Here is a 13069-nt window from a genome sequence, read left to right as displayed (position 1 = left end):
AGGAAGCACCAATCACAACAGTGTGACGAACAGCCGTATGAACAGTTTCTCTACATCCCCACCGCTTTGGAAACCTTACTTTTGGGATTGCACTCACACTATACAGGAATAAATCAAAATACATCACAGTATTACTTTACATTTGTTGGTTTAGTTTACATATTCGAAAAACAGTGTGAAAAGTTGTGGCTTAAAGTGTGGTTGGTAATGCAGAGTAATTTCAGTGTTTGCGCCGTAGTCTCCATAAACAGTTTATCACTTTAAAATGTGCAGCTACAGCCACGCATCCTGAATTCAGGATCTTGTTTATGTAGAAGTTCATTTTGTCCCTATTCCATTGCTCCTTTAAACCATGGTTACAAAAATGCTGCTGTATTGAACATTTTAACTAGTACTCTGCAGATAAGCTCTGGCTACAACTGGTTAATCGATGCTGGAGTGTCTGGCCCATTGCTAGTTAAACCTTTACACTGTTCTCAGCCAAACACAGGAATCCACACCACTCAGCCATAAAAACAGCCCACTGTTACACTACTGTGAAGAATTTCTTCATTTTTACAGCAGTTTCAGCCAGACTATGTTTGTAACATACAGTATGTAGTTTTAAATCAGATGTGAAGGTTTTTATTAGCTCACTATAGAGATGGATTGGATTTTCTATGAAAGGCAGACTTGGCCTGTCATCCCAAATGATGGAGTTTCCTTGCAAAGTTATCAAAATATCATTTTGCATTATGAGCAGAAAGAGAGGCAATAATAAGCCATAAAACCCAGAGTGAGGATTGCCATAAAGCATTTAAAAGTACTTTCTATGTGGAGATCTGTACTGTAATTGCAATAAAATTATATCTATGTATTCTTTATGTGAACCCTTGTCTTCAGGTGTGGAGAGGAACTATAGCCAGAATGCGGTACAGACGCATGCGAGCTGCCCTCACCATCCTGCAGGCCTACCGACGCTACAAGGTCAAGTCTTACATCCGTGAGGTCAACCGTCGCTTCAAAAACGTGCGATCCATGAAGGATCATGGCAGGCACGTGAAGTGGCCCACGCCCCCCAAGGTTCTGCGCAGGTTTGAAGAGGCGCTCAAGAGCATCCATAGCAGGTACTCCACAAGAAAACATCTGCCGAGATAGATTTTTAAACAGGCCCATCATGTATGTAAGTGTGTTTCTACTCCTATAATTGGTTTATGCTAGTCTGGAATAATTGATTAGACTGCAGAGTTGTAACTTTTCCCTGTTGTTTTGTTTTCGCAAAGAAAAAACTACAAGCAAACCAGAATCCATCTTTGTAAACCATGTGAGAGCATTTAACCTGCTTGTTGGCCAAATGTGTCTAGGGCTGGGTTTATAAGTAGAGGATATAGGTGAGGGCTTGGTTAATTTTATAGCTAGTTGGTACAGTTTGTTTAATCTGCACACCTAACATTTATTTTAGAGTTTGTGTACTCCCAGAATTCAAAGCATACGTGGCTATTGAGAGATCTTTAGCTCAGACTTGCAGCGTCCATGTGGCAGATCGAGGTGGGATCACATTCTCACCATAAACAAATATGAATGTTAGGAGTAAATTCTCCTTGTTATCCACTATTTCTGAATACAGCACCTTCTTCCTGTATTGACTTTTGTTGCTCCTGCCCCGAACACATCTAGCCAACAGGCAGACAGAACATTCTTATAAGGCTTATGGTTCACTTTAAGTTTGCTTTCTTTGTTTTCTCTGTGAAAAGAAACAAACCACAGGACGAAATTAAAGTTTAAAAGAGTAAATGAACTGTTAAACTTGTAGAAGCAAATATCAGCTTTTAATGATGACCAACTGTTGTTGTATTATACGTTCAGAACAGAAACAGAAGCTGAACCTTATTCAAACAAAATGTTTTTAAATTGTTCTCTTTTGAAGAAAATCGCTTTCCTAAATTGGCTGAACTAAAAGTAAATCTGACTCCAACCACAGGAGACAACACATGCCCTCCAGTGTTATTTTACATCCAGATGAGTCTTTTTGAAGCAACTTACACATGTTTCCTTCTGCCTTGGGCTCACACTGGGCATTGATTTTTCTTTCTCCATCAAAGGCTCATCACTTCCTTTCATCCCATTGTCTGTTTGTTTGCCTTTTTTCTATTTGAAGCCGGACACAGTGAGAAAATAACCCTCCTAGAGAATTATGTTGGCTGTCAGTAAATACAGTACAGTGAAGACGGGGTCGACTGCAGTCCTGCTGCAACACCCCACTGACCCGACTACAGTAACAAGGCTCTGTGCAGCATCCTTTATATAGAAAGTTCGATTTTCCTCCGTTCTAAGTTTGCTCTGTGTGTGTGTTTTTGGATGCGTTTATCTCCAGGTGGTGGGCATGGACACTGATCAAAGGCTTATCTCCAGAGGAGACCCTGCAGGTGAGGGCCAAGGTAGCCGGCCTGGAGGCCCTGAAGGGCCAGAGGGCTGATTTGGGGCTGCAACGGGCCTGGGAAGGAAACTATCTGGTGAGTAGGAGGGGTAGCATGAGTCCAGTCATGAAAAAGACATATTTTACAGAGTGAAATTGGCCATGCTAGCTTTGTTCATGCAGGCTTTGTCTCCTGCAGCTTGCATCAGCTGCTGTTTCTCTGTGGCTGAAATCCAGATCAGACGTAGTTATTGAACCTCAATGCTATGCAGTTTGTAGCATAAAATGCTGAAAAATAGAGTACCCTGCTGGTATTAAACATGTGATTTAATTCATTCATTGTTTGCTGACTCTTCAATCAGACAATGTTTAATAATACTGCCTGCATCCAAACTTAAAACCCTGGTTTATTTTCTTTTGGATTCAGGCATTAATCAGTCTGATCATCGCTCATGACATCCTATTTCATTTCAAAGTTTCAAAGTTGTAGACCACGAACCAATAAGTGATGATATGGTGGCCTTGTCTAACTTTTATATGCACTCTATAGAGAAACCTTCCAGTTAAAAACAAAGGAAAAGTGTTTAGTCTCATTCTTTGAGCAGATTTATTAAAGAAAGTATCAAGCAAGACAAGAAACAAACAGTGTGATATGAATGGAAAATAAGCCTAAAAAGAAGGGAAGCAGTTTTACACCTCGCATTTATTTTACAGACCTCAATTACACCCGGTGGACATTAGAAGACATAAGAAGATAAGCATCTTAACAATGTAATGTTGGCTCAGCTGTTTTCCCAGTAAATAGTAATTACCATAGAGTGTGAATACTGGACTGAAGGAATGTACCCAATTAAGCCAGGGTTTTTTGTCAGTGGATGTTGTGGCTGTCTTTAGGTTAATTATATATGATTCAAACAATTTATTCATTTAAAACTCCTGCAATGAAAACATTTTCATTGTGAGATAATACATTCATTAAACCAATAAAAATGCATGCATAAATAGGATATTTATAAGCTCATCTTAACTTGGGCAGGTTGTGAATTAATTCGAGTTAAACTGGAATATTTTGATAAGTTTCTTGTGGTGTGTGTCTGACAGAAGCGAGACAGCCCTGACACAGCAGCATCGTTCACACTGGTCTCAAGCGATCTGCAGCGGAAAGACAAATTCATGAGAGTCCTGTTCTCCTGCAACGTACGCAAGGTAAAAGCTTTTCAGAGCAGATATCCATGACTTTACCACATGTGCACACACTCACAACACGTGTCTGTGTGTACAAAGACATAAACCCAGCTGCTGATGGCTCACAACATTTCCCTGCAGGGTGTGTAAATGTCACCGTGTTTGTGTGCACCTACTGTATCCCGTGGTGTCACTAATGAGGAGCTTTGTGTTTCCCAGATCAACCGTTTCCACAAGTCGGAGAACCGGGCTGTGCTCATCACTGACCGCCACCTGTACAAGATGGACCCCCTGAAGCAGTACAAACCCATGAAGAGCATCCCCCTCTACAACGTATGACACTCTTTGTTTTAACGCTTCTTTTACTGTAAACAGACAAAATCAGCTCTATAGATACTGCTGTAACAGACCCTGTAGTTCAGGGGTTACATGCTGCTTATCTGCTTAGTGGAGATATCATCTTAATTTCAGGAGCAGGACCACTCCTCCTTCACGCCCCCTCCGGACTCAGGCTATAAAAGCCCCCCTTCACCAATACCTGCTGTTCTCATTTTCATGCCCCACCCTTCCCCCAATTTTCTCTCTCTTCTCCTCTCTTCCTTTCCTTCATTCACTTCTTGTTAGTACATGGGGATCTGCCCGGCCCGGGAGCCGTTGCCAGTCCCCTTCGAGGCCTTCCCCCAAACCACAGCACCAGTTCACATTTCCTCATCGCCCATCGTTACCAAGGATGTGGTCCCAGCTAGTGAAATGTAACATAAAGTGTTCTCGATGTAAATTCATATTTACATCAAATTTGTTGTTAGTGTCGCAGGTGTGGGTCAGAATGAGACACTTGAGTCGTCTCTACCTGAAACATCATAAATTAAATAGAAATTCATAGAATATGCATAAATAAGTTTGTTGATTTAAACTTTAAAGTTTTGTAATTAAAAACGGTAACAGTAAAACAAATAACATTTCACATAGAAATAGTTAGCTGTGAGTAGCAGCTACTCCCAGCTATGTATTCTTACACAAATGCAAAGTAAGGGGTTTTATCATAGTGGTGAAATAAATATAAAAAACTTATTTATGCTAAGCCTTTTCCTTTTAAAATACTGCTTCAGGCCTTTCAGAATTCCCCTCGTAAAACTGTCCATTTACTTTCCAACCAGCCAATTTGTCCACTGGAATTACTCTAAACTCTTTGTAGACATTTGCAACCAATGCTCAGAATCCTTTACATTATATCTTATTTAAGAAATGTTCATAAAACACTAAAAAAGAATTAAAAAAAAAAAAAGACTGGCACTTGAGAAAAGGAGGTTATCATGTCTTATACTTGTGGTATATGAATTGTTATTGTTATTGTTTGTTCAGAAACTATCCTGAAGCTGAGCCCTGCTAAGGTACAAAGCCACAGCATCCAGGCTATGCTGCAGTTTGTTGAGATTTTATGCGACACTGCTCACTGTTGTGCTAATGTGTTTTTCCATATGAGTGTTTCTAAGTTTTACATACTCCATCCATTGTTTTCTTCTAGCTCTACTGTACTTTGGATAGTAATGACTAAACTTGCTGATCTGAGTCCTAGCTTTCTGTAGCTTTGTGATACCAGCTCCAGACGATAGATAGGTGGATCTAAACACCCTTTCTCTGATCAATATCAAACAGATATTAGACCGAATGACAGTGAGTGCGTGAGGGTTCATATGATAAGGCATGAATTTATTTATTGCTGAACCCCAGCCATGTATCTGTATAGCACCAATTTAAACTCCCAATTTACTGCAGAATTTAATATGACCTACTTATGGCCAAGTTAAATTGTTTACTACATTTAACTGAAATCATATATTGGAAATTGAAAACCTGCTTCTGTGGAATAAGAAGTATGAATTGCCTGGTGTAATTATGAAAGCAGGAATTTGAATCATTCTTCTCATGCTGTACATTAGTTTTAAACTTTATGTTTAGTATTTAGTAAAGGAGTGCTGCTCAGAAGGTTTCCTGTAATTAAAGAGTCTTAGATATTTTTTTTCAGTTGATTAACTGCTTGGTCTGTCAACATGCTGTACAATGGTACGAATATTAGAAACATTTGCTCAGACTAATTGGCTTAAAATGATCATTTAAATTAGTTTAAATGATATATTTTTAACTATTGGGCAAGCAAATTCCATCAGTTGTACGTGCAAAAATCCCATCCTTTTAAACTTTCGGTCAGGTCTTTAGGGAATTTCTTCGAGTTCATCTGAATCTGCAAAAACACATCTCCTCACATAAATCAGAATCTTATCTGAGAAACAGGAGGTGAGATTGTGACCATGTGTATTGAATTGGTGTTATGAATCTAGCATCCCCACTTTGAAGTGGTGATTGTTATATCGATCTACTGGGTTGGCAAGTTGAAGATGTGTGTCAATAATCCAAGTTTTACAAATCATTGTAGCAACATCCCCAAGTTTATCTTCTGAAGTAGATATTTCTTGGCAAAACATTTTATTTGATTCTTTTTTTAAATTAATTTCCTTTTAAAGTTTCACATGAGTGTGGACAAACATGAATATAAAATTGGTGGCTCGTGAACAGAGATGTAATCTGATTACTTTTTTCAAGTAACGAGTAAAGTAAGGGATTACTATTGCAAAAAGGTAATTAGATTACTGTTACTTTCCCGTAAGCACGCTGCGTTACTGCGTTACTAAAACCGTGATTTTTTGCGAGTGTCTCATGACAATGACGTAAGCGAGTGCGACGTTCGTGACAACAGCTGTGTGCAGATCAACAATGGATCATATATCGAGTGCAGAGAGAGTATGAGCGTGCAGCGTTTAAAGCGTGGAAGTACTGACCTTACTTTGAGTTTGATTCCGTAAAAAGTGACAAAAACATTAGTGTCCGCTGTTCACTGCGTGGGAAGAAAACTTCTTTTTACAGCGAAAAAACCCCTGAACTTCCGAGCAAACCCCGAGTGTGCGGATTCTTCAACTGACCGCTGCAGCACACCTGCACCAGGGCAAACCTCCGCTTGCTATGCAGGTGAAAATAGAGCAACAGGACCGCTAGTCTTTGATTTTATTTATTTTCTGCTGTGTTTTACTTGCATCTATTTGAAAGAGTGAGTGTAAACACAAAAAATATTTTATTTTATGTGCTGGAATGTGCAGAAAATAGCTTTAAATGTTAAACTAATTTCTTCAAGTCAGAGAATGGTGCATATAATTTAATTTTTGCTTGATGAATAAAGTTAAAAGATTAAAACTGATAAAACAAGTTTAAAAAAAAGAGACTTTTCCATTTGATTACATTTTGTATGATGGATTATGCAGAAAAAGTAGAATAGGGCTTTATTACCTATTCAGGTTGTAAATCGTGTTTTTAAAAAGTAACTAAGTAATTAATTACTTTTGAAAATAAGTAATCAGTAAAGTAGCAGGATTACTTTTTGGGGGAAATAATCAGTAATTAGTTACTGATTACTTTTTTCAAGTAACTTGACCAACACTGCTGGTGAAGCATCCACCACGAACCCTCCTAACTGATGTCCTGCTGTATGTTAGAACCAGCAAACAACAAACAGAAAGAGGAAGCAGTGTGAGTGGCTTCCTGAATCTGTAGCAAAGGTGACAGTATTGATTTCCCACCAGCCTGTTATCCTCTGGCAATGTGTCAATATGCAAAAATTCTCATTCAGCTTTGCAGTTGGCTGGTTTTAATTCACGTTCTCACTGTGATAGGTTCATTAATGCTGCTGCATGCACGTAGCACAGGAGGCTGTTTCCATGGTAAATGTGTCCTGTATGATTCATGCTGCCATTTATTACAGCCAAAACTAGCATCATTTAAGGTTAACTGCTGCTATTGTTATAACAGCTTATTATTATAAGGTCAGTAGATGATTTGATCCTGTTTCAGTTTGTCCTTGTAAGCTTCTAAACTGATTATTATACTACCCCTAGTCTCTGCCCGTAACTGGCATGCTCAAAAGTTGGCGTATTTGCTTTCTTGCTGCAAGTTAGATTAGCCGTGTGCATTTTTGCATTTGGGGTTCTTGACAAGCTGTGCATTAACTTGGTGTTTATGCTGACCCTAGCAGTTTCTAAGCTGCACACTTCTCATTTTAACATCTCTCACTGTTTCGTCTTCATGTTTAAAATCTGTCATTTAATGTCCAAAGCCTCCAGCTGTTTAGTTTAATTTGTGTTCACTTCATAGCAAATGAGATATTTGGCATTCCTTATTAGTTGAGGAATGTCTGCTTTTGGAAGTCGATCAGGTAAAATAATGATGGTCATGATTTTACTGATATTATCAAACCTGGCTGTCGCTAATACAAGCATGCTCCAAAATAACTGCTGGACTATCCCTGAGATAAATTTAAGCTCTGGGTGCCATCGCAGTCCTAGGAAAAAAGTCTGACCACTTGACCGCAGCATCTCTGGCCACTTACGCTGGGCTTACAACAGCAGTCTTTATTTAAACGAATGAACAGAGAGCTAAAACTTTATATTACTGCTCATGTGGGTGTCAATTATACTTGCACAGTAGTTCAGGTGTTTTTACTACGATAACAGGCCGACCACCACTCAGGTGAAACTCTTGAGATATAAAAGTTCAATCTCACAGAGCATGTATAAACTATATATTATATATTTGAAAGTAGAATTTCTTTCTTTTAAACTTTAATGAACATGTTACACAAACTTTTGGCATTTCCGTTTTGGCCATCAAGTGCTCTGCTGCGGTAAAATGGCACAAACGTTGCTTGTGCTCTGCTTTTGCACCTCTGACCTTCGAGGCGAGGCAAAAATGATATAGAAAGTGAAGGTGTAACGCATTAATCTCCAAGGCACATACGCCCCTGTCGTGTGGAAGAAATGAGTGAGATATGAGGCTGCTGTGCACTGACAGCTATGACAAGAAACCCCAGCATTGAATCTGACAAAGTGACAAGTGGGAATTAGAGAGCTTGTAGATGGACACCCAAATCCGGCATCGCTGCATCTGGAAGTGAAATTGGGAGATTGAGTTGAGACAGATGGTGGCAGACAGAGAGAGCAGCATGAGTTAAGGGGATTTTTAGTTATTGTTCATTCAGAGAGAGTGACACACACATATGCATATGCACATCCTGAATTGATGTACGAGGCATACAGAGAGCCATCAGTGCACAGGGAATGGTTTGTAGCATTCAAACATTGACAGTAACACAATGGGAGTAGTTCAGTATACGCAGAGCTCTACATGCAAACTGTATTTGGAGGGAAACGTGAGGACAGAGACATTCTGACAGCTCGTCTTTTTTCAGATTTGATCTAAAATATAAAAAATTAGTGGTGTTCTGAAATCGTACATTCAGTAATATTGTGCATTTTTGTTATTAGGTTGGGCTCTTTTGCAAATACTCCCAACAGACGGCTGTTTACTGGAAATGATTACAGTGCCAAGCTTTTTAATGAAGTCATCGGCATTCACAAATTAGTGTCTGTACAATAAGAGGTACGCTTTTATTGTAAAAGATCCACAACTGTGCTTATAAAAAGTCCAGACTTCATTTAAATTCAGCTGACCACCTGTTCAAAAGCATCTCTTTCCTGCAGACACGTTACAAGTGCTTGTACGTACACCGCATCAATTTCTTCATTGACTTTAAATTTTCCTGAGAGCAAACATCATCTTCTGTATCACTGCTGATGAGCGCTGGGTTATCAGGCAACAACACAGGGACCACACAGCAATTTTCAGGGGAGGAAAGTGCAGAGTTCATGGTGATGCAACCAGACGCATGGTTCTCATTTATTTTTCCAACATTTACAGCTTTGTGCTGCCTGAATTCCCAGCCCAGGGTCACACTGTACAAATTGACATTGTGTGCCCTCTCACAGCACACTGAAGAGACAGGAGATTTTTCTTCACCACCTGCAACTGGCTTCCTGTAATTTTGTCCTCTTCAAACTGAAATTGAAGTTGCAGGATGGACATTTCTGCACAGAATAGGAGATTTAACACATCACTGATGCACAAATGCAAGTGATCAGAACAGAATTTCCATGGTGTGATCTAAAAATGGCAGCAACTGAAGGTCCACATGTGCACAAAGAAACTGCCTTTAAGTGGAGATAGAAGCAAATTTAAATAAAAACATCTTGCTCTAAACCAATAAATGCACAAACACATAACACGGTCTTTAGGTGTCGAACTTTCATTCATCTTTTTTTTTTTTTAATCGTTACATCACTGTCCCAGTGTGTACATAACATACAAGACCTTTATGTAATAAATGTCAGACTGCAAGGGTGAGTGAATTGGTGAAGGTGAAAAAGTGCAAGAGCTGAAGGAAAGGTGGGTGAGGAGGAGCGGATAGAGATGTGGGCAGACAGCCACAGCAGCGTGACTTGGTGCTATTGATCAGACAAGGTCAAACAGAGGGGAGAGCAGTTAGTTCATTGTTGATTAGCAGTGATAGGCTAACACCACAGCATCCCCTTGGCTGCCCTATTCTGTGTATTTACTGCTGCTCCTGCAGGGCAGCTAAAAGGAAAGACTGGGCTGATAGATGGCCAAAACTGTAGTGAAGAGCCAACAACTGTCTGCCAGAGGATTTATATGCCAATTAATGCTGTGAGATCATTGGCTTGTTATCGTTCATTGAAATTAAACAAAATAACGTTGAAGAAAGGGGTGAAATACCGATTCTGAATCGGTGGCTCGCGTTGCTTCTGTTCGCAATCTTTTTTTTTTTTGTCTTTTTTTTTTTCATTCTTTTTTACCTCGTCTTCTTCCTCCCCCCCATTTCCTATCTAGTGCTGACTTTCCCCTCTCTCTTCTCTCTCCCGCCGTTGTTGTCATGCCAACTTCCCAGGAGACGGTGTTGTCATGGATACCGAGCGGCAGGGCAGATCTGCTGATGTCTGGTGTCATTCAGGCATGTGCACAAATCGGCCTCCTGTATGTGCGCTCGTTCCCTCCCTTCTTTGCAGTGAGCTCCCGCTCTCCTCATACCTCTCAACCAAACACAAACTAGAGCTGCAGTGTGACCACATATACTTTATTTACACACTCAGTTCAATAGTCTACATAGGGCTGTGTAGTGCGTGGTGTTTTTCTTGACCAGTTGTCTCCAATAACTCAAAAGCATTGAACACAAGAAGTGCCAGCTTATGCACTCCCAAGATCAGGATATGATGAAAAATAAATTGTAATAATACTGTAAATTTGTGCATCTGCAGCTTGAATGCCCTTGCATTTTTGCAACATGGATGGCTATGGAGCTTAAGTTATTATATTCATTTAATCACAGAGCATCCACCCTTTCCATCGTAATTGGGCTTCTGGGATGTGTTATATAACCAATTATTTGATCCCCAAAGAATAAACTGGGAAAACCTGCTGTTCACATTTTGTCCTCTTGACATCCGTGGTCCATATAGATATCTATATATATCTATATCTATATATATCTATATCTATATCTATATATCTATATATATATCTATATCTATATATATCTATATCTATATCTATATATCTATATCTATATATATATATATATATATATATATATATATATATATATATATATATATATATATATATATATATATATATATATATATCTCAAGTTTTCAGAAAATTTTTGGAAGATAATAAATCTAGGAAGGTGTTCATATTTACTTTTAATTGATTAACTATTGAAACATCTATAACATGAAGTGTAAGAGTGAAGGTTCCACTCACAGTTTCACATTTCTTGCAATATTCCATATCCTAAAGATAATCGGTTATTATTAACAAACAAGACAACAAAGAGGAGAACATGAAATATTATGAAATAACTGGGATTCATCACATCTTTAAAAAGGCTCAAAAGTTGTACAGTTGTGTAGTCTACATAACAACTGCACTGAAAATCCTACAGTGTAATCGTCAATGCAGATCCAGAGCGTGTAGCGCCCAAATTGGAGGGCAGGACTAAAATATGTCCACATCTCCAAGTTTTGTTAAATATGTAACGGGATGACAGACGAGTCATTGAGCAGGTGGCGGGGCAGATGAATGGCTCTAACAGATTTCATATTCTGGTTAAACTGATTTGGGGGAATCAAGACAGAGAAAAAAATGAGACAAGGAAGCGAATCTGAATGTATCATTACCCAACTCATTAGAACACCGACTGTCGTTCCAATCAATTAAGCCTTTAATATAAATGTAAATGTAATCGGCTCTTTGTAATTAACTGTGGGTGGATTGCTATACAGAGAGGCATGGCTTTAGGCTTTAATTCACGGTGATTACGTGAAGTGTTTGTTTCTGAAATCACGGGCATCATGTTGAGGCTAAATAAGCTAGCTGGTTGATTTGCCGCCGGTCAAAACCTGTCTCTGCTTGTCTGCCTGTGATGGGGAGTTTGTCTCGGCATTGCTCTCTGGTGATGGTTATTAGTGTAGCTGACTGGCTGCCCTCTGGCTATTTCCTCAACATTCACTGCCTTCAGTTCAACTTGGAAAGACAAAGAAAAATGGCTAAAACCTAGGGGAGATGACAAAGGAGACAAAGGAAAGCGAGGCTAAATAGAGGGTGGATATAGGATAAAGGGAAAAGTAATGGGAAGTTAATGAGAAATGAAGCTCAGGTCTTCTTTTTTCTCCTGAAAAGTGTTTGTCTGTAAATATATTGGATTCTTCCTGCAGCTTTGTTAGACCTGTGAAGCAGACAATCCAGCTGAAAAACAGAGTCTCCTTTTAACCCAGCTGCTTTAGTTCGGGGGGCTCTAATTGGAAAAATTAGACTGGCCCTTTGGGAGGCTAATCTATAAAGCATTACTCTAGATGCTGATGACGTTCTCCACCAGAAGAAATCCCGTACACCAGTTGACACCAGAGACGGATACTGACTGATATTTGTCCGAGTAATTCATCACATCTTGTCGATAAATCACCAATTTGCCTTAGTGTAATAGTAATGATCTTTTCTTATTTATTCTGAGAAAATTCAAAAAGGGGTTTTTCATGATTCAAACAGAGTATTTCTTTTCTTTTCTTCCATATACCATATACCCTGTATATGCATCCTTTTCGGGGACACATAAAAACAGGAACAAGCAGCAATATTTTGTACAATCCTATCATAAATGAAAAGTAAGGGGGGAAAGTATGTTTAGCCTACACAATTTCTGCTAGAAGATCGAGCGGCTAATAGTTTCCTTTGAAATGAAGAAAACACAATGTTTAAAGAATAAAAGTACATGCCCAGCCTTGTCCCACTGTTGAAATTAACAGGATAAAGACGTGCATATTGGAAAAAGACAAGACTAACGGAAGAAGATCATTAACATATACTGGCCTCTTCCTCAGACAGTTTGCTTCATATTGATATGATGGCATCACACAGTTTCTGCAGATTTGTTGGCGAAACATCCACCATGCGAATCTCCCATTCAAACACTCTCTGGGACTGAGATCTGGTGACTGATGGGCAGATTTGAGTGGGTTAAACTTGCTGTTC

General features: G+C 39.2%; 1 protein-coding gene across 1 annotated transcript in view; it reads left to right on the top strand.

The window, feature by feature from the left end:
• Positions 1 to 13069, top strand: part of myo1d (myosin 1D) — a 138123-nt gene that overhangs the window by 88635 nt on the left and 36419 nt on the right. Inside the window, exons 17-20 of the mRNA XM_085466848.1 lie at positions 883 to 1106; positions 2354 to 2492; positions 3497 to 3601; positions 3800 to 3913. Coding sequence (XP_085322974.1) covers positions 883 to 1106; positions 2354 to 2492; positions 3497 to 3601; positions 3800 to 3913 — 582 coding nt within the window. The remainder of the gene's footprint in view (positions 1 to 882; positions 1107 to 2353; positions 2493 to 3496; positions 3602 to 3799; positions 3914 to 13069) is intronic.

This window comes from Copadichromis virginalis, linkage group LG8 (genome assembly GCF_057382275.1).
Source record: "Copadichromis virginalis isolate Kocher_CV1m ecotype Utaka linkage group LG8, C_Virginalis_male_GT1.1, whole genome shotgun sequence".
NCBI classification, from domain to species: Eukaryota; Metazoa; Chordata; class Actinopteri; order Cichliformes; family Cichlidae; genus Copadichromis; species Copadichromis virginalis.
The sequence above is the reverse complement of the archived record's forward strand: the minus strand, read 5'-3'. Positions and strand labels throughout refer to the sequence as shown.